Source organism: Crocuta crocuta, unplaced genomic scaffold (genome assembly GCF_008692635.1).
Source record: "Crocuta crocuta isolate KB4526 unplaced genomic scaffold, BGI_CrCroc_1.0 scaffold52, whole genome shotgun sequence".
Taxonomy (NCBI): domain Eukaryota; kingdom Metazoa; phylum Chordata; class Mammalia; order Carnivora; family Hyaenidae; genus Crocuta; species Crocuta crocuta.
The window spans coordinates 2,640,027-2,662,849 of record NW_027528617.1 but is presented as its reverse complement, the minus strand read 5'-3'; the positions used below and the strand labels follow the sequence as shown (position 1 = coordinate 2,662,849).

The following is a 22,823-nucleotide window of genomic DNA, read 5'->3' as shown; positions in this document are numbered from 1 at the left end:
TCAAAGGACAGCATTGTTCTCTTTGCATGTCCTCTGTGTGGTGAGTGAGGCACCAAAGAGTGCCGGTCGCTGTGGCGATGAGATGCGAGAGCACAAGAAACCGTTTCTAAGCAGCAACCAGAACACAGACACATCTGCCAGCACAAAAACAAACTGCCATCGGACACGGCTGAAAAATGAGGCTTGCTTTTAAAATGGGATTTAGGCCTTGATAATTAATGCTTTATAGTTTTGATAAATCCGAATTGCAAAGTTCTGAATGATACCCGCAAATGTGACGGGTAAAACTTGACATTCGCGTAAGTGCAATTCCTTCCTTCCTAATCAATTTGCACAGTCAAATGACAAATAGATTGAGATCTCAGATAAGCTGTACTTTATATGTTAGTCTAAGAATTAAATATCTGCATTCAAAACATTAGCCCAAAGCCCATAGGGAAAAAATAGAGATATACAAGCTTTCACAAGATTTATAGAAGCAAAGTTTCATTTACTTTCAGCTAGCAGGTATTTGGCCAGTGAAGCACTGTAGAATTATGGACTAAATGTCAGGTTAGCATATTTCTGAGCAAAAACTATTTTCATTTTACAAATATACCTAATTGTGTAAGCCATATACTGCCATTTTTATGAGGTGCCAATATAGCCAACTTCAATTATCTTTGGGGAAATCATCATTTGGTAGATAAGTCATTGTGAGTTAGGGCTTTCTCTCTTTTATCCAGCTGTAGGTTTTATGCGCCCTAAGTAGACCTGGAATATTGGAGGGTAAGTGACATGCAGCAAAAGAGTTGATTGTCAGATCTTATATAAATGCATGTGTTTATAATAAAATGGAATCTAATTTGGGAATTCACCATTTTATGTTATACAGGCTCTTGAAGATTGAGGCTCCAGACACAGCAAAGGCAGGAGCATCCCAGACACCTTTGAGACCCTTAGGGATTTTAGTCCTGGCAGCTGATACTCATGCTGGTTTTATAGCTGTGCAGTTGGGATTTTGATGGTGCACTTCATAAACAGACCGCAGGCTATTGTGATGAACTTTGGCCTAATCTTGAATTTGAGGATGAAAAGAGATTAAGTTATTGGGGGAAAGGGTCTGTAATCTCAGCAAAAGGTTGACTCAATGGGTGGGCTGAGTAAATTTTTTTTCCTCCTTTGAATCACAAAGATAGTCAAGATTCACTTGTATATGTTTTGTACCAGGCAGGAAGAGATACATAGGTCTTAACTCTACTTTGCTTTATTTTGTTTTGAATTTGGCCAAGAGAGGTCGGGGAAAGGAGGTGGGAAGGTCCAGCTTCTGGAAAGGATAGGTCTGTCTATAGGCTCAACCATCTTCCCTGTCACGTTCTACTGGGCTCAGATTTGTTGATTACGTTAGCTCTATCCATGCCTTTAGAATTCAAAGCTGCGACTTGTAACTTTACATCTGTAAAGGTGCTAGATCTATATGAGTGAATAGTGCAAAAGGAGCAAGAGGCATTGAGGTACGGGATTAGACACGCTGGCTCACAGCAGCACGTAGAGACTCTTGCTCTAGTAAGTAGAATTCACTACTAAACGCGGTGCTGGAATAGTGGAAACACAGTCTCAAAGAGGAAATGGAAATTTAGCTTGGATGGGAACAAACTGAATGGCAATAAAGGTACCTCAAATAAGACCTAGTGATGTAACTGCCACCTCCGTAAAGGTCTAAACTTTGAAAGAAGGCAGCCGGGTCTCAATTGCCAGTCTCCGGGCGATACTGTAACTCGGTGGATGTCTGTCTACTTGGGAACGAAGTCTTAAAGAACTTACTTGGCTGCAAGCACAGAGCTGCACTTTGCAATCTACATATCAGTAATAAAGGTGGATTTTTTTTTTATACCTATCTATTTGATACCTAGATCTATCTCTTAAGTGGTTTGAATCAGAGGGGCAAGAGAGTACTGGTGTTATTTTGTCTTTCTAAAGCCTCAACGGGAAAGAAATACAGAGGGAGAAGAAAAAAACAAAAACAAAAGAAAGAGATAAAGTTGACTTACAACCAAAAAGGAGATTAGGGTAAAGAGAGAAAAATATTAGGCTATGGAACTGAGAGTAAGAAGAGTTAGAGAGAGACAGGGAGGGAGGGAGAATGAATAAGTTGGAACGAGGCCCAAATATCTCTAATTCTATGATTTTATTCTGTCTTACTGTTTACTGCCTTCTAAAATGCTAATTGGTTGTTCAACCAATGTTTCTAACTGCTCTTGTCTCTGATGTATAGAATTTACTTCAGGAAATAAAATTAGAATATTCCAACAGTGGAGAGATTATTCTAGTGGAATAATGACCACACAAATGTCTGGAATAATTCAAGTCTCTAGATATAAAAAATTGTCTACCCTGATTGAAAACATTACAAACAGGTTTAAATGTTTTATAATCCATTTCTTTCATTAAGTCAGAGGCCACGCCATTCAGTTAATAAGTTTAAAATAACACGTCTCCATAGAATGTACAGTTTTAGTTGCTGTTCAGCTGAGGGTTGTGCCAAAAGTTCTGTGACGGTCTTAAATTTATACTTTCTTCCACTATAGTAAACCACCTTATGGACATGTAATAGTTAATATCAAAGTGGGTAATTTCACTGAAAAATGTAATAATTCCTATCTTAGAACGCTGTACTATTAGACAGTTAACTAATGAAGGTTTTCAACCCTATTGAACAGTGAATATCCACAAATGTTTATGCTTTATGTGCTTCATTGTATGGAAAAGCTTCTGTGGTTCATTGTTACTTAGTATTTTACATTAAATTTAAATAGCATTTTTTAATTTAAAAGCAATAATACTATGGGCACAGCATCTAATTAGAATTTGGATATATATTTATCAATGTACACTAAATTGTACTTATTTTTGTTCTCCTGCATCCAGGTACATTTTAGGTATCAGAATTGTTTTTCTACCATCTTCATCTATATACAGACTGTCTCTGTCTCTTTAGAGAAGCCATGCTAATGCTTTATCAACCACAAGATGGAGCTGTGATGTTAAAACAAAATCATACCGAGGGCATGGCATAGACTTTTATTCTAGTAATATAGTCACCCTTCTAGCTCAAATAGTTATTCAATTGAATCCATAAAAATTCTAATTTGAGAATAAATCCATAATTCTAGAATATAAGTACGCCTTGCCAACACACACACACACACACACACACACACACTGAACAGTGAGCAGGGAAATATGGATGTATCCAGGAAGATCATGTTTTCATGCTGTTTAATACCTACCTGGGCACGGTACTATTGAAAGCATACCAAATAAATAATGAAAAGTAAAAATGGTTACCGAAAAAAGAAAAAAGAAAATTTCCATTTAACTGCCTAAGCAAAATTTAAAAATAAATCAGTGAAACAAGAAATCCATGAAAATGAGATGTTGCCTACAATTCCATGTTGGAGATCATGAATACAATCTGAGAACCCATAAATGCAAGTGTGGACCTGGAGAACCGACTGTGACTTATTTTACAGCCTCATCTTTACATGCTGATAAGTGTTCAGTTTAAGTAGAATCATTAAACCACTGAACTCTGTTTTATAGAAAGTACTGTTCTAAATTGTTCTTACCCTAGTACTTTCAAAGAAGGAAAAAGAATCAGATCAGGAATTTATTCTGATTAAAATAGACCAGGCTGAAAATAAAGTTTTTTTCTCTGACAGTGATATGATTCTTTATAGATTATTATGAATTTGGGCAAAGCCATAAACATTTTAGTTTATTGAAATTTGAAGTCTTTTATTAAGAATTTCAGATTGTGATGTCCAAATCTATCGGGATGTCAGAATCCAATTAGAAAACACCGGCTCTGTCACGAGCGCCCACATGCTCGTCCCTGAGTGGCCCTCCTCTGTCTCTTGACCCCAAGGACCACCCTCTATCTACATCATCGAAGCCAAGGGGTCAATCTACTCTTCTTCCTCTTCTTCACCCACTCCATGAAATCCATCACCATATCTGGCTGGTTTTACCTCATAGATAGGCTCTCAAATGTATCATTTCCCAATTTCTCTCCAGGATTGCTACCACCAGGGTTAAAGTCCAAATCTTCTTTTAACAGCTTCAATTAATATTACTGCAATAGTTTTTCAGATGGTCACAACTGCCAGGTTTAGCCCTTTGACAACTCTTCCTTAAAATTCACCCTTAATCTCACGGTCAGAGAGATCCATCCAAAATGCAGACAAGATCTCCCTTCCTTCACACTTCTACTCTAGCAACCCTGCACTATACTCTTTCTCTCACACACCACGAATCGTTGCTCATGATTTCATGAAGGCTTCAAATGCCTTTCCCACCCTTCTTCACCATCATTAGCCATCACTGTGTTTTGGTTTGGGCTCTTCTCCTCCAGGAAGCCTGAGCACTGGGGCTTCAATTGCACTCTGTGAGTACCACTAGTCCAGTCTCTCTCACATCCCATTCGACTACGATTTTAGCAATCGTGTCCTACTCATGTTTGTACCTCTAGCACATACCACAAAGCCAGCCCAGAAAGGCACTTACTACATGCACACTGAATCGTTTAAAAAAGAGAAAAAGTAGGGAAGAGGCATTGATGCTCAAGTAAAACCCCCCAGAAAAACTTGGTTTTGACAATTATCCATTTAGAATTGACCATGCTTTAAAATATTTCTTAGGGGCACCTGAATGACTCAGTCCGTTAAGCACCCAACTCTTGATTTCACCTCAGGTCATAATCTCATGGTTCGGGAGATCAAGGCCCATATTGGGCTCTGTGCTGACAGCATGGAGCCTGCTTGGAATTCTCTCTCTCCCTCTCTCTCTTCTCCCCACCCCCACACATTCTGTCTCAAAGTAAACAAACATTAAAAAAATCAATTTTAAAATATTTATTTCTTGGACTCCAAATATGTTAACTATAGCTTAGAATACAGCCAAGATTAAAACAACAAACCTAAGATTATTGACTACTGAAAAACATTATGCTATATGGACAACCATATGCCTATCCTAAATTGGCAATCATTCTTTTGATGAGGTATCATGGAATGTCTTTATTCCGCTTGCCTCAAAAAATATCAAACACCAGTTGTGCTACTAAGTAATAACCAGAAAATAACACTGATTTTATACTTGAGAATACTATATGAACTTCTCCAGATTTGTCTACAAAACCTGTGCTCCTTGAGATTTTGCTCAGATTGCTTTTTGTATTCAAGTTCTTGGAGGATCGTGGTCTAAGTCTTTTTCATGAAACAGTGTTTCAGACACAGGTTCCTTCTGAATTTATTTCTCTTTAATCCTTCATCACAACATACTTTTACTCACAGGAATTATAGCACTAACAAAATCCTGAAGGAAACTGCATGTGCCTGAATTGTCACATAGTAAGACTGCCTACAATATGGTAAAATTGCCCTTTTTTTTACTTGCCTAGAGAAAAAAGTGATAAATGATTAAGACACGATACTGAAAGTAGAAAGCTCTTTACTTATCATTACTCTGCTTCTTACTGGTTGTTTGACTTTTACTAAGTAACTTAATCTCTCCCGGCTCAGTTTCCTATTCTTTACAATGGGCACTTAAAGTTGCTCAAGGGGCATGCCTGGGTGCCTCTGACTCTTGATTTTGGCTGAGGTCATGATTTCACAGTTGATGAGATGGAGCCCTGCATTGGGCTCTGTGCTGTCAGCACAGAACCTGCTTAGAATTCTCTTTCTCCCTCTTTCTCTCTCTACCTCTCCTCTGCTCTCTCTCTCTAATAATAAATAAATAAACTTTTTTTAAAAAGTTGCTCAGGAATGCAGTAAGGTAAAATGCTGAGAGTTGTTATGGGCAGTACCTATCTAGGTATCAATCATTATGTCTACTTTTTATTATTATAATGAAAAAGTGTTGCATTCCCTTCTGGCTGGCATCAAATGTAAGCTTTGAGGTAATACCTGTCTGAGCGTGCTCCCTCCAGGCTGTATCGCAGGTAATTCATACCATCCAGGAACTGGCTGCTAGGTAGAGAGTCATCACCTAGCTCTTTCAGATCCTCAGGCCTCAGGTATTCTCCTCCATCACCCGTCATTGTGTCATCACCTTGAAGCAACCAGCAAAAGATGGAGAAAATCATCTGTCGAATGTAACAGTAACTACAAAATATAAGGACTGCGAAAAACATCAACATGACAGCACTGACACCACCGAAATGCCGCACACCAAAGAAAACAGACACATGCAATTAAAAAGTGCTAGAACTTGGAGAAACAATACTTGACCCATTTTTCTGTTGCTTACCAAGAAGAAATAATTACCTGAACTCTAATTCTCTTAATATCAGTCAGTTCCGTGTATTCATTTCTTTATCACCATAGCTGGTTTATAGCTTATATTATTTGAGTTAGTACAATATGTAGACTACTTAACCCTTACGTGTAGTTTCAATCATTTTGTACATAATGCCCAGCATTAACAGTCTCTTCATCTCATTGGCAATATGGCATGATGAGCGTGGAGCCTGCTTAAGGTTCTCTCTCTCTCCCTCCTCCCTTCTCCCCTGCTCACCCTCTTTCTCTCTCCAAAAAAAAAAGCCAAAAAGATCAGAAGAGACCGAGATCACTTTAGGATGGTGTGGTGGGTTCAGCAGTGTCCTCCCCAAAATTTCATTTCATGCCATTTGGAACCTGAGGATATCACCTTATTTGGAGATAGGTCCTTTATAGATGTAAGTTAAGGACTGAGATAAGATCATAGGGGATAAATCCAACATGAGTGTTCTTATAAGAGACCGAGAGACTCAGAGGAGAATGCCATGTAAAAGTAGAGGTCAGAGTGATGTGTCTACAAGCCAAGGAGTGAACACCAAGGATCAGTGACAGCTACTAGAAGTTGGAAGAGACAAGAAAGACCCTTCTCTGGAGCCATGGAAGGTTAATATGTCCCACCATAAACTTTTCACTCCCAGAACTGTGAGAGAATAGATTTGAGCCCCTAAGTTTGTAACAATTTCTTGTGGTATTCCTGGGAAATTCCAGTGAAGCTGGTGAAGGAATCACTGAAGAAAGAATCGGAGCTGTTTATTTGTTTGGGCTCAGTTTTCATGGGCAGAGATTGATAGCACTTCAGGCGAGAGGCTCATGTGTAAGGGGTCATGGCGGGCAGTAAAAACAGTATGAATGCAAGAGTAATATGCATTACGTATTTAGAGAATACTATGTGGGATAACTTGGCACTAGCACACATTCATGTTGTGCTAGTGAGCATGTGAGCAATGGCAAAGAGTCTGGAAAGTGTCTGAACATAGTGATAAAATCAAGAAGCTCAGACATTTTATTATAGGTCTTGTGGGATTTATCTGTTCCTACTATTCCCCCTTCTTGTACAACTGGTAGATTTTTACATAAAAGTGCTTTTATGAGTCAAATAAGTTGGGTTCCCCTTTGTTTATTTCTGGGGGGGAAATTTTAAGATCAATTCTAAGAATTGGTTTACCAAAACACAGGTTTTGTCTGGTTTGGCTATAAGCCTAAATTATTTCCAGAAAAATGTATGTGAGTTTCGTTAACATTTGGGAAAACTAAGTCTACTCTTCTTTATGAAAAAGTGAAGGGAATAGTTGGATGCAGACTCTCATATAAAAGGAAGACGTGAACAGCCTCACGAAGTGTCAAGTTTTCACAGCAAAAGCATGTCCAAAGGAGATAAGAGACGGAGCCTCCACACTGCATTGTAACACTTGCCATTCTGGAGTTCTCTGGATTATTATTAATACACATCATTCCAGAGAGCCAATGGAGAAGTTTGTACAGACCATCCAAACACAAATCTTTGAATATATGGGCAAAACAATTTTTTAACTAAAAAAAAGGGAACAAATCTTTGAGTATATGGGACACATGAGTCGCATTTATACAGGTATTTTAGTTATGGAAGTGTTATCACCCCTAAGCCCCACCATGTAACTTATTGCGTGGAGCTGAGTCAGCAAAGGCAGGGATCAGCTCTTGATCCTATGAAGATGTAGAGGATTACTCTCACTGCTGTGTTTTAGTCTGTACTGTACAATGCTCTCAGACTGAATTCCCATTTCCATCTTTTCCTCCCATTTGTCTGCCATTTTGCTCCACCAGGACTTATTTATAATATGACTGAGCTATTATAATAGCTTTCACTGGGCTTACTTTCTCCATCTAGCACTTAATGGCTGTGTGCTGTTGAGGTGACTACTTAATGTGCTTAAGTCTTAGTCTTCTCATGTTCAGGTGAGCCCTTCCTCACCCGAAAAACAATGAGGCAAAATCCATGGCCCATCTCATGTGGATGCCATGGGGATTAAAAGAGGTAATGCACCTGGCATTGCAGATGTTTAGCAAATGTCTTCTCTTCCATCAAATATCTTCCAACTGAAATCCTTCCAATTTCTTCTGAATACACTCCTTTTAGTGTATCACTGCTGGCTGAATCTTTGCACAGATCAGACTTAATTATTTTACTCATGAATCAAAATTTTTAATATATCCCCATTTCCCAGAATTTTCAGTTAAGAAACCAACCATTCCATAGCCGCTCCTAAATAATTTTAATTTAAGAGTTACTCTTTCTTTATTCCTAGCTACCTTAATAAATCAGATAATAACTATCAATTTCACATATTTTAATCATATCTAAAACATATCTTCATCCAAGAATGATATCAAGCACAACCAGTCAAGTCATCGAACTTAGTTTTAACAGGCTCATGCTAGTTAAATGTCACCTTATCAAATAATTATTTTTTTCTCTAAATTTGCATTCTTTTTTTTTTTTTAATGTTTTTTATTTATTTCTAGGAGAGAGTGAGAGAGACAGCGTGAGCAGGGGAGGGTCAGAGAGAGAGGGAGTCACAGACTGAAACAGACTCCAGGCTCTGAGCTGGCAGTCAGCACAGAGCCCGACACGGGGCTCAAACCCACGAACTGCGAGATCATGACCTAAGCGAAAGTCGGACGCTTAACCGACTAAGCTACCCAGGCGCCCCTCTAAATCTGTATTCTAACAAGAAAACTAGTTTTGGGGAAATATTTCTATAATGCTCAGTAGATAATTATACTAATAGGTCTCAACAACAGTAGCAAAATCAGTAGTAGTATAAGCAGTTTATGGCTTTAAGCTTCTAAGTTAAAATCCACACGCTCACATGCACACATTCACAACTCTATCCATACTAGACATGCTATTTCAAAAGAAACAGGTTAGTATTAGGCACCTAGATTTAAATATTAAGCAAGTTGCTTCTATCCAGTTAAGAAAAGTTAAAAGCAAAGAAAAGCTTTCACTTCAATCCCTTCTTCTAAAGATACCTGAATCACTAAGTGCTTCCCCATCAATAAGGTTGTCACCGAACTGTTTAAAAGCTGTTAAGAAAGATGACCCCACATAACAAAATATGATGTGCATATATGGAGGCTGAAAATTAACTGGCAAGTATTAGGATGGAACACAAAATTATTGTAATACTTGGAACTGCCAGGTTTGGCAATTATTGATTTATTTATAATAGTACAGTGACAAAACATCTGCTCATTCTTGTCATAAGGTCTTACAAAAGCTGGCGTATGTCAGTGTCTATTACCAGTAGGTGAACAAACTGGTTCCAAATAACATCTCGAGTAAAGTTTTACTTGATGGTTCTATCTTGAAGAGCCTGAAAATCTCCTTCTACTATTTCTCAGTAAAAGCAGTTAATATTAAGACTAGTACTATTCTCCATGGCAATAATTTTTCAGACATTTACATTTGACCGAAAGCTGTACTACTGCGATTTGGTTACATACTTCATTACACACTTCATTAGCTGTGTGCATAATTTTTTGGCAGCAGGTATTTTTCTTGCAGGAAAGTCAGCTGCTCTAACTGAAGTGGAGGTAGAGAGTGACACAGTGTACAGTCCAATGTCCCATCCTCCTGTGAGGCATACCCTGGCGCTCCTTTTAAAGCATTCCCTTCTCAAACTTTGAAACCCGCTGCCTTGGATACTTTTTCTCAACTCTAAAGCTAGACAGGACATATTTCTTTTATGACTTAATCAAATTCTTATGTTGAATTAGTATGACTTACTAATTGTAACCTGATCTAAGCCTCCTTTCCTCTGGACTTAAAATATATTCTGTTCATTTGAACCAACCAGAAACAGAGATTTCTTGAGGTACCATTGAGAGAGTATACTTTAAGGTCTTTATGCATAATTTTAATAAATGTATTTTAACATAATGAAAACATATATTAATCATAGCTTTATTATCAGGTAGATTTTTTTAACAGTCAGGTAATTTCCAGTGTCTTTCCACTTTTCCAGTCCTGTCACTTAGTAACACATTAAAGATAATACCCACTGAAAAAAGTAGACTAATCGCTATCCTCTCTTCCCCAAGTGGCAAAAGTCGATGTTTTGAAACAAATGTGGAAAAGTGATTTTGAATGTTAAGGTGCTGTCACTCACACCTATTGCACTGGCTCTGTCCCTGAGAAAAAGTATGGTTTGCTTATCTTCGTGTAAGAAAGTGACAGAGGTCACAGAGACCGAATAAAAGTCTTACCCTCTTCATCAGAAACATCAAGAACTTCAGTCATCGTCTCAGGAACATTTAGCTTGTGTTTTTCCGTAATAGTCTAGAAAGAAAAAACAAATCATTAATACGCAAGTTAAAAGCCAAAAAAAAGAGCAAAAGAATCACAGAGGAGGTCACGTGGACAGCCTCAGCAAGCCATCTGTCCCTGAGCATTTCATCTTCCCATATGTATGTTTTGGAAGCTAATTCTCTTATTCTCTTTCATGAAAATTCCTTTGTTCTTTCTGAAGATATAGGATCACTGACTCCAGTGAAGTTGTACAAGAGGAAGTTCATTATTTTGTGTGCCCACTTGAAAATAAATTCTTCAACAGTGGCATTAATAGTTACTCATATTGAGAAAGCAGATTGAGGTTTTCAGGGCTTCCCTAAAACACACTGAGTGATGTCTCCAGAAAAGCTTTAAAAAGAAGCAATGAACATATGTAATTTATTAAAAACAAAGCCATTGGAAAAGAAGTTGTAAACAATGTGAAAGACAAACTGGGCAGAAAATGTGATGCAGGTCTTCTGGGACCAGAGGATCGACAGTAGAGAGTCAATCACCCTCAAGCTATTTCATCAGTCTGCAATTCTGGCTTGATGCTTAGTTGCCTTCCACAAAAGCACTCCAGAGCTGTCAAAAAAGCCACTGCTTTCCATTCCTGATATGTGATGTAAGGTTAAGAGACCAGGTTCTGGAGACTGGCTACCTGCGTTCAAATTCTGACTTTGCCATTTATTAGCTATGAGGCTTAACAAGTTCCCTTATTTCTCTGTGCCTCAATTTCTTCAGCTGTAAAACATGGATGATGATACTAGTTCATAAAATCGTTATGAAGATTAAGTGAAATAATATAAATAAGAGCCCTAAGAACAGGGCTTAGAATATGTTAGACTCAAATATCAGCAGGCATAACATCATTATTATAATTGTAATTCAATATTAAACTCATCTTAAAACTAAAGAGCCTCTGAACTTTTTAGTCATTCAAGGCAGTCGAGAAATATTCAGAAAGCCTACTGCATACCAGGCACTGTTTCAGACACCAAGGATACCACAGTGATAAAAAAAAAAAAAAANAAGAAAAAAAAAAAAAAAAAAAAAAAAAAAAAAAAGACAAAAATCCAAATTTTTTTAGATCATGACTTTAAATATCACCTAAAGACAGTCAAGTCTGAAGCTCATATCTCTAGTGTCTGCACTGAAAATGCATTAAATACATTGCCATTTTTACAGGAACTCTAAAACTAAATCTCAAAATGTTTCATTAAAGCCACTAAAATACAATAATAAACAGCTTGTCTCAGGATTTTAAGCTCTACTACACAAATAACAGACTTGTTTTAATGGCTGCAATGATCCTATTGCCAGCTATTTTCTTTTCCAAAGCAGTAGAGAACTTTAAATACGTTTAAAAGGAAATTTGACTAATTTATTATTAGATCTATATATTAGATAGATTCACATATACGTGTATATCTGCGGGTCTAGAGGGACTGAGTAAATCACAATGTGATACTACATACCCTTTCAGTAGTTCTGTATCTCCTCAGAGAGAAAGCAAGACACAATGGCTCAGAAGACCCAGGTATTGTAGAAAGGAGAGGCAGGAAGACCTGTTTTCTCACTCCATGTGACAGCCATGTTCACAGGTAACGTTTTCTTATACCTCTAAGGTTTTCCATATATTCTTTCCTCTATCAGAAACATTCTTCTCTCTCTTTTCATGGCTCATATTAGATGTAACTTCCATGGAGAAACATTCTCCGTTCTCTGATGAATTTTTTCTTTTAACTGCGACTATCTGCTGCTACGGACTGTTACAACACGGTACATACCACATCATACACACTGTATGTGCCTTATCTGCTCCCACATAAGAGGTAGGTCATTAAAGATATGATTGCTTCCACAGAATGCAAAATATAGTTAAATCCTTCTCAAGTAGTGCACTGAATAAGTCAAGGATACAAAATTATGCAAAATATATTTAAAATCCACATAACAACTAAACAGACTTTCTTTTGGGTGACAAAAGTCTCATGGGTGACAAAATAAGTCTCATGTCATCCCGATGAAGGCACAGTTGAAGATTCAGCTATTAAATTCAGCTTCCTTGCATGCTGCATGTGATGTTTAAATAATTCCATAACATCTTAGTCACCAAAAACAAACTAAACTTGAGGAAAGGCAAAAGCATCCACTCAAAATTCTAGATAATAACAAGTGGTCGATAAATATTTGTTAAATGAGCAAACTTAAGAAGACTATCATTTACTTATTTTAATATTAGCTTATAAATGTAACATGAATAAATTAAAACCTATGTTTCATATCAAAGGTTTTCAACTCCAGCTGCTAATTAAAATTAGAGAAAATTTTAAAACACTGTCACTTGGATCCCATTACAGAACAATTAAATAAGAATCCCTGAGGGCCCAGCTATGAGTATGTTTATTTTTTATTATTTTTTAAGTTTATTTATTTTGACAGAAATCGAGAGAGAGAACATGTGATTGAGCAGGAGAGAGAGAAAGAGAGAGAGAGAGAGAGAGAGGATCCCAAGCAAGATTTGCAATCATAACACAGAGCCTGATGGGGGTGGGGAGGGCTCTATCTTATAAACTGTGAGATTAGCAGTTTAAATCAATATGGACCTTGAGGGTGTTATGCCGAGCAAAATAAGTCAGGCAGAGAAGGACAGACACCATATGTTTGCACATATAGGTGGAGGAAGCTAACAGAGGACCATGGGGGAGAAGGGGAAAAATAGTTGGGGAGAGGGAGGGAGGCAAACCATGAGAGACTCTTGAATGCTGAGAACAAAGTGAGGGATGATGGGGGTGGGGAGGAGGGGAAGGGGGGTGATGGGCATGGAGGAGGGCACTTTTCGGGATGAGCACTGGGGGTTATATGGAAATCAACTTGACAATAAACTATTTAAGAGAATAATTAAAAAAAAAGAGTCAGAGCTCAACTGACTAAGCCACCCAGATGCCCCAATTATTAGTATTTTTAAAAAGCTGTTTAGATGGGTCTCTTGTGAGCTCAAATTGGAACCCATTTGGAAAAGTATGTAAATTGCAGAAAGTGATTTGCATTTAAAATATAGGAAACAGACAGTGACATCCTATTAAATTATGATATTCTATTAATTTTTTAATAAGCTCCTCAGTGTAAATGATTCAAAAATGTGAAGGGATATCTACTGTATTAGACTATACCAGAAAGTTTATTTTGCAGAAATGTTCTAGGGTATTTGCCCTTCAGAGGCACATTCCACAAGAGGATGCTTCTGTATTTGAAAATAAGTGATGGAAATATTTTTTAAATGACAGAGCTAAATTGCCTGATATTCTTAGTTTGTATCTTCAGACACTGAAAATAGGACTATATTTTCTTTGAATTTCTAAGAGTGGAAATAGCTTTGCTATAGTTTGGTCGTTGAATACTATCAAAGTTATTATCAGAAAATATATGTGGCAATCAAAAAAATAACACAGTCATCACATTGGTCATAGCTTTTTTCCGGTAAATATAGTAAAAATGCCCTCTACATGCAATGTAGTAAATACAGTATGCATTTGTTCCTGATATAGTGCTTGACCTTCAGAAGGCCATCAATAAATACATGTTGAATGCATGATAAATAAGTCTTCCTCTTTATGAGTAATACTATAAGAAATGAATACATATTTCCCCTTTAAAAAGAAGTGTCCTTTGAAAACTTGATTATCAAAACATAAATACAAGGTTTTATACAAATGTATCTGAATAGTGCATAGAAAACAAGGATATAATTAAATGATCATGGGCATCTCCTCCTGCTATAGAATCTAAGATTCTGTAGTCAAGATTAGAAACCACTCCAAAGTTAAAATGGTGCACGATGCACAAATTTAATACTATGTAATTAAATTAGATAATATGGCAATATAAACAGGATATGAGAGATGGAAGGCTTAACAATGAGTTTTTAATATTTACTATGATGTGGGAAAGATGTAAAAAATAAAATGGGGGTCTTTAAGATGCTATTTTGTGAAAAATAGATAATATCTGGTTTGTTTTAAGCAAAAGAAAGTGTGCTTAACTGACCTCTACTTAGCCCACATCCCTCGTCGACCATTTCCTGTGTATCACATACTCACCAAGGCACCAGAGCATGAGTGATCGTGGCTAGTACGCCACTTTCTAATGCCCACACACAATGGCTCCCATCAGTAGAGCTGCAGGCTAACTTTGGTTTTGTTCCCAAACCTATTTATACAATTGTACATGTTAACAGAATGTCTGTAATCATTTCAATAGTATGTAAATAAAATTTTTCTATATAGACTAATGAAAATGGCTTGAAAATCTCAACATAGGTGAGTCACCAAAATAAGTGCTATTCAATTAGTTGTGGTTGAGACAATTGTATAGCAGATTAGGGAAAAAGAAGTATGTCAAAAGTTTAAAGATCAAGATATAGATCTAGGATATATACACAAATAGAATATAGTATGTCATAATGGTGTTTTTTGCGCAAGAATGATTTAGCCTTCTTCTCGTCAATGGACCTATATTCAAGAAAAAGATCTTGATTCCGCCTCGAAAGGTATCAGATAACTTCGCATGCATTTATCGCATCACTATGGCTATGATTCCTGTCTGAAATGACTTACAGCATCAGATAAGATTTAGGACACTGCCTCTTTACATTTCCTTAATTGCTTGTCAAAAATCTCCCCATTGTTTAAATGATAATGTAAATATAATGTCAATTTTATTTTAGTAGCTTATTCGGTAATTTATGATGGCATTGTTATTTTAGTAGCTGAATCAGTAATTTATGGCCTACACATCAGTGATTACATGCAACTTAAAACATGATCATTTTTGAAATTATGTAAATAACACAAATAATCGATGACAGCTGATCAATAAATAGAGGGATGAATCATATAGCTCAGTGTTCCAAACTGCGTTAGGTAATTAAGCTTGTTGGCTTCTGATGCCAGAAATGTGTCCCCCACACTCGAATGTCCATTCCGGCAAACATGCAATGATTGTAATCCTGGGAGAATGCTAAACTGTCTCATATCCCCTGCTGGGTCTTACAAAGTAAAGTTAGAAAAGCAAAGGTTAAGGAAACAAACCACAACTCCAAAATGTCTCAGAAGTTTCTGAAGCAGTGGCTTCTCCCTTACAGACTGCCGACTTACTCTTCTCTCTACACAATGACTTTATTCATACTTTGGGGTAAAGAACTCGGGAAGGAGGATTAGCATGGGAAACTTTCTTTCATGGAAGAGAACTCACATGGCTGCTCAAATGGCACATCGTATGAATCCACTTATGTGAAATTTGTACATTAGTTGTGTAACTGTAATTCGACTATTACACTTGAATGGTAGTAACATTAAATTTAATCTTATCAAATTTACATAATTATTAAATGCTCTCTTGTGCTATTTGCCTATTCATCAGTGAGTGGTTCTAAATTCTCCTTAGTGAATCTGCAGATTTTAGAAAATAATACAGAATATGATGCCTCCATGAAAATCAACAAAGAGCACCATTTAAGTGGATTGTTTTTAATAGAAAATTAGGTGAAAAAACTTCTTAAAAATTTTTTTTAATGTTTATTTTTGAAGGAGAGAGAGACAGAGTGTGAGCAGGGGAAGATCACTGAGAGGGGGAGACACAGAGTCCGAAGCAGGCTCTAGGCTCTGAACTGTCAGCACAGAGCCTGACACAAGGCTCGAACTTATAAACTGTGAGATCATGACCTGAGCTGAAGTCAGATGCTTAAGTGACTGAGCCACCCAGATGCCCCTAGGCGAAAACACTTTTTTCACAAAATTCATGTTAAGTTACTTTTAGTAACATCAAGATCAGTTATGTCAGAATGATTAAGAACATGGTCATTAGAATCTGCAACCTAAATTTGAATCCTAGGTCTACACTCAATGCCTGCCATATCTGTAATCACTAAATATTAACTAACTTTTTAGTATCATTAAAATTATCACAGTAACATGTAACAACGTTTCACATAACAATATGCAAAAAAAAAAAAAAAAATGAATGAAAATCTCCTCCTAAAGAGAAGAAGCGCAAAGTAAGAAGGGTCACATAATACACAGGAATAAGTTCATATTTTCAATCCTTAACCCCAAATTTCACTTCACAAAACAATAAAACTCACAATTCTTTTTTTTTAGAATCAATCTTTTTTTAAAAATAGTTTATTTCAAGTTGGTTTCAATATAACACCCAGTGCTCATCCCAAGTGCCTTCCTCCATGCCCATCACTCCCCTGCCCCTCTTCTCTACCCCCATCAGCCCTCAGTTTGTTCTCAGCATTCAAGAGTCTCTCATGGTAAAACTCACAATTCTAAGAGAAGAATACAATACTGAGAAGCAGAAAGCAAAAATAGGGCAGCATCAAAACATGTTACCAATAACATTACCCATTTAGATAAAGTGGGTACTTGTGTAGTTAATGTAGGCAATGGCTTCTTATCCCAACTAAAAACAAACATGCTATTACATTTTACATTTGTTTGCTGGCTTTTTACCCAGAAACTTGATTTCTAAGTGTAGTGGTTTTTATTGGGGAAATGCTCAGCAAGGAGCATAAAGAATCAGTTACCAGAAAAGATAAAAAGCTCGCAGACAGCTCTAAGAGTAGTTTCTGTACTCCACTAGAGCTTCGTGTGGTAGAGGTATGACCATATGCCTAATTTCTGAAAGGTATCTGAACTTTGCTTAGCGATAGTATTTAGCAAGCTAATTGCTTCTCTTTTCAAATATATAACTTTAGAGTTAAAATCATTTACTCTAAGTAATATTTATGAGCCTAGAATCTCTTTGAAACCAGGCAGGTAAGTTCCAAAGTTCTGTTGATGTTAAAGAAGAATTTATGTTCTTACAAAACATATGTCTCATTCTCCACTCTCATTAGGCTCTAAGCTTCTAGTTGGTGTAGGAGGGGTGGGGTGGTGGTGGTGGTGGTAGTGGTAATGTTTTCACCACTGACGACTCCTCAGTACTCAGTACAGACCCCAGAGCATATTTTATATCTAATAAATATGAAAAAGTGAATTACTTAATGGGTGGAAAANAAAAAAAAAAAAAAAAAAAAAAAAAAAAAAAAAAAAAACAAAAAGAGCGAGCAAGCTTGCCATCTAGTGGTCATTTGATAAAAATGTATGTATGTGCGCGATAACCAGAGCATGGAAAAGCTAACAAAGTTGACAGAAAACAGGACTTCTAAGAATTGTTGTACTTTGCCCCTAAAGCCTTTAGTTAGCTGTGACTTATACATTGTTTCAAAGATGCCAAATAAAGACACATATTAAAGGACCCTAATATGACGATTTCCCTGGTATGAAAAATTATCCCTTACGAAAAAGCCATTAAGATTCAGCCACATATAGTAATTGAGAAGTAGAGGGATAGGAAGTGATAAGACTTGTTTTTCTCCTATATAAGTTATTGAAGCTATACTGAAATCTTAAAAAAGTATATATTGTGGTACACTAGCCGAAGGTTTGAAGATTCTGCTAGAGAAGACAAGCAGTACTATTCTCTCCCATCTAAATTCAGCCTGTGCCTTGCAGTTCATTAATAAATCATATTCCACTCCATTTAAAATTTCGCATCAAATAAACTGTATTCCATCTACCTCAATGTCGACAGGGGCTTGGTGTCAATCTGAAAAATGAAACTCCATGTCTATCAAAAGGAACAAGTGTTCTAAAACTCTATACGCATCATTCTTAGCTCAAGACATCTGCTAGAACCCCATTCAGGGTTTTGTGTGTGTGTGTGTGTGTTGATTCATGATCTTATTGTTCCAAAGAACGTCTAACGGTCTACTGTCGCTGTATTTTTCTATTTTAAACAGAGAAATTAAAGAGCTGTTATTCTTAGGGTTCATGCTTAAGAAAAAAATGTTAAGTAAGTGCAAAGGGAAGAGCACTTCCACTTCCAGCTGTGAGTCTCCCTCTTCCGAGGCCTCTTGTAAGCCATGCTCCAACTGAACAGTAAGAGAGCCTTACAACTCACTATTACCACAGCCTTCACTCCGCCAGAGTTCCTCTGGCAAAGGGTGGGGATGATCACCACTTCTTCTACAGAATCAGCAGTCATATTCAAAGCAATAAAAAAAAAATTAAGCATCTACTCTGTCATGATGCAGATATAGTTTACCTACTAAGTACAATCAATTTTCTTTTTCAATAAACAACCAGAAATAAGAAGAAAGTGAGGGTGAGTTGTTCTCAAGGGAATGCATTTGATCCGGTCATGAGCCCAGCATCTGGAGGATGAGGATCTTTCCAGAGGCTGGAGGGACCTCATGGCTAAGATCAGAAGTTTGCTGCGGCGTGTCCTACTACTGCGCCCGGAGTAGGTGTCACACCCAACTACAGGGAAAGGGCAGCGCAGCAAAGCGACAAAGAAGTCAGTCGGGGGTGGGGGGCGGGGAAGGGAACTAAATATAATAAAATTATGTTTACATTTTATACAGGTTGATGTTAACTAGAGGAAGCTAAAACCCCTGTATTCATCGTGTAAATGTATTTCTTACATCTGCGCACTTCTACGTTCTATAATATATTCACCAAAAGAAGTTCAAAACTAAAAGCTCAACACGTTTTATAAGTGAAAGTGTGGCTTACAACCCAACACAATGGAGCCAAAGCCCATCAGTTCCTTTTACTCACCGTGGTGGTGGTGGTGACCTCCTCTGTTACAACCTTCAGTGTGTCGACCACGGAGATGTAGCCCAGACGCTTAGCAATCGCCAAGGCAGTGTTGCCATTCTGAAGACAGTGAAAAAGAGAAAGAGTGAGAACTGAGAGGGAGGATTGCGCTGTGAGCCAATGAGCTCACCGGCTGCTCCGCGTGAGCCAGCATTTCCTTCCAAAACAAGGCTCAGCTTAGGAAAATCACTAGTTTTTACCATTACAGCTGAATCTCTTTGTAACTTCTTTAGACTATAGCCCAGGTCACCATGGTAACACAACAAGCTGCATCTGCCTGCTCTTCTAATAAGAAGCACTTGACGCTTTAACCCTAAGGTTGTCAAACATCCCTACAGAGAGTGCACTCTGTTTAGGAAAGTACCTCTTGAACGGAGAAAGACGCCTCCAAAAAATATGAGCAAGTATCAAATATTCTTACTCCTCATCAGAGGTCAGGCCATCTGCTGCAGGTAAGATGTTACCGCGGGGACCTCAGTAACCTATTTAGCTACAGCTGTGCACAAAGCTCACGGTGCAGCAAAATAAACGCGAGCCAGCAACTCGGGCTCCAGCCCAGGCCACTCGGGGATCCCGGTTTGTTTAATTGCACCGCTTAGTTTACATTTCAATGGCTCCGCGTCCTGAAGAGCTTTGTCTAAGCCAACAGCCTGGAAAACTGTGCTCCCTTAAGAAGGCCGGGCGGGAGGGGCGGACTCGCGCTCCCATCTGAGCGCCAGCTGTAAGCAGAGCACGTTCCAGCAGCCTAGACGCAGGGCCCCACTCCCCCGAGAGCGAGCCGGCCGGGCCGACGGCTCTGCCTCCCCGGAAGCACTGCCGGAGAAGCCACGCCGATTTCTGGAAAGGCTTTCCAGAAATCCCGGGCTTTCCAGAGTGCGGGGGCTTATCGAAGGGGGATGTGTCTGAACTCCGCTCAGACAAGGGGCCGCCAGGGCGGGAGAGGAGGAGGAGGAAGCAGCCGCCGCCGCCGCCGCAGCAGCAGCAGCAGCAGCGTGGCGAGGGGCAGCCGGCGCCGGCCTTACCGCGGTCGTGGCGTTGGGCTTGGCGCCGTGCTGCAGCAGGACGTTGATGATGTGCGTGTGGCCCTGCTGGGCGGCCTGGTGCAAAGGCGTGTAGCCGTTCTGTTGGTGACGGTGGCCGCGGACCCAGCACAGATTAGCAGCAGGAGAAGGAAAACTAGGTTAGCCTTCACTTTGAATTTCTTAGTCTTATTTACAACAAACCCACCAAGAATGCCTTTTATTTGGAGCTCAGGATCACCACCAACCCATTTCTCAGCAGCAGACACTCCCTCTCACCTTATGGTCTGCTAAACAAAGAGACAAGACTAGCTTATGAAATAGACTAACAAACTCCAAATTACAGCTATTATTGTATTTTAGCTAATTAGTATTAAAAGTGGGTGTGCTGAGAGATTTCTGATGACCAAAGAACATTATCACAATGATTTCTTCCGTAGGGAAAAAGAGTAAAATGTTTTCACGGAAAGTTGCACAGGATATTTTCAGAGGCCACTGCTTGTTTGTCATGACTTTTCTAATACTCTTTGAGCCAGCTTTAGGGATTCGAAATCAAAGAAAGCAAGTCAAACTCCTCTATTCCTTTCAAAGGAATGTTCAAAGGATGTTCAAAGAAGAACATACTTAGAGAATGGAAGATTTCATTGAAAGCTGAGTGGCCCACTTTCAATAAAAAATGAATTTAAAACTTGCGTTCTTCTTAACATTCTGGTCTAAACTTCCACATGGATGAAAGTTCTGTGATCCATGATTTGTGAGGAATTGCTGGGGAGCTTAGTGGGAAGCCAGTCTTGCTCAAAACCCTAGCGGGTGGCAAGTATGGTACAGGTTGGTTGCATATTCACATTAATTAAACAAAGGGCACCAGAATCCTTCAAGGCACAACAAAGCATTAATACTTATTACTCACTGAACATTCCATTTTGTGCCAGATACCAGACCTTATACTTGTCTTTTAATCTTTATCATCATCCTAAAAATGAAGGTGCTTGGTATACAGTCGGTGTCCCATAAATAATGAGTGACTGAGTGAATAAATGATTCAATGAATGAATAATTTTCTTTCCGTGTCAGAGGTGATGAAGTGTAAAACAACAGTTAAATCATTTCTTTGCAATCATTCTAGGTTCAGAACCTGTATCGATCATGATGGCCAATGGCTATCAGACTACATTTTTTATTATCTACCTGCCTCATCCTGATAAAATTTCATCTATATTTTTGAGACCCCGTTGTCTCGGTTCTAAGTTCTGAGTAGCCCACTCATACCATGAACTTGTAGGAACATACATCCTTTGATCTAGTGTCACTGCTGCCTCGTGACCAATACTACTTGTCTCTGCATGAAGTGTCTGTCTGGGGGCGCCTGGGTGGCTTAGTCGGTTAAGCGTCCGACTTTCGCTTAGGTCATGATCTCGCAGTTCGTGGGTTCGAGCCCCGCGTCGGGCTCTGTGCTGACTGCCAGCTCAGAGCCTGGAGCCTGTTTCAGTCTGTGACTCCCTCTCTCTCTGACCCTCCCCTGCTCACGCTGTCTCTCTCTCTCTCTCTCTCCTAGAAATAAAAAAAAAAAAACACACATGAAGTGTCTGTCTGTATGCACCAGGTGCCACATGATTCCTTCTATGTTTTTGCTGCGACCTTTCCATCCACGAGGAGGCCCCCACGTGTGTGAGAGTCCATCAGTCTGGAACATCATCAGCCCTGCCATGTTTGCCATGCACCCCTGCAATGGGGTCGCCCCAGGCGGCCTGGACATATAACCTATTGCAGGGACTCGGAGAAACCTACTGCTATTGCAGGGACTCTGACCTCAAATAAGGTAATTCATGGACCTCTGAGAAGCAAAGTCAGTGATATTTTTTCCTGGAAATTCTTCCTTTCCGTTGTGTTTACAAACGTTCTACCAACCAAATTGAGTTCACCTCTTCAGTACCAACCAAGTTAATTCATTCAGCAAGCATTTACTAACCACGTGCTATGTTTTAAATAGGAGACGCTGTGCTTACGTAAATTAATAATGTCAGAGTAACATTCTTGCCCCCAAGAGCTCACCTTTTACAAATCCTCAATGGACACCATGGCCAGAACAATATTTCCTGGGCCTGATTTCATTTAACCTTTCCCTGAAGCTTCTGGTGCATGAGTATATTTGCTAGGGAAGTCTGGAGCAACTCAAAAACTTTTACATGAACATTTGATGGCAGCTTATCCACAGTCTTGGGCCCATTCTGCTAGGAGCTCGCAACTCAATTCTACCAACTCAATTCTACCAACTTCTCACATATCTCAAAACCCTTCTAGCCTTTCATTTTCTCATTTACAACGTGGAAATGGCCAAGGTTTCAAGGCTGGTGAAGGATCAAATGTGTTGTCTGTGTAACTTTTCTTTAATTTATCTAAAGTTATATAAAAATGCTAAGAAACATTATTTTCTTTCTCGTTGAAGAGCTCTATGATCTTTGCATTA

The 22,823-nt window shown here is 38.6% G+C and overlaps 1 protein-coding gene across 1 annotated transcript in view; it reads right to left on the bottom strand.

The window, feature by feature from the left end:
- ANK2 (ankyrin 2) overlaps nt 1-22,823 on the bottom strand; it is a 221,727-nt gene that overhangs the window by 64,698 nt on the left and 134,206 nt on the right. Inside the window, exons 20-24 of the mRNA XM_077754996.1 lie at nt 20,360-20,458; nt 19,299-19,397; nt 10,566-10,638; nt 9,330-9,383; nt 5,946-6,090 (exon numbers count right to left, since the gene is read on the bottom strand). Of these exons, the coding sequence (XP_077611122.1) occupies nt 5,946-6,090; nt 9,330-9,383; nt 10,566-10,638; nt 19,299-19,397; nt 20,360-20,458 (470 nt within the window). The remainder of the gene's footprint in view (nt 1-5,945; nt 6,091-9,329; nt 9,384-10,565; nt 10,639-19,298; nt 19,398-20,359; nt 20,459-22,823) is intronic.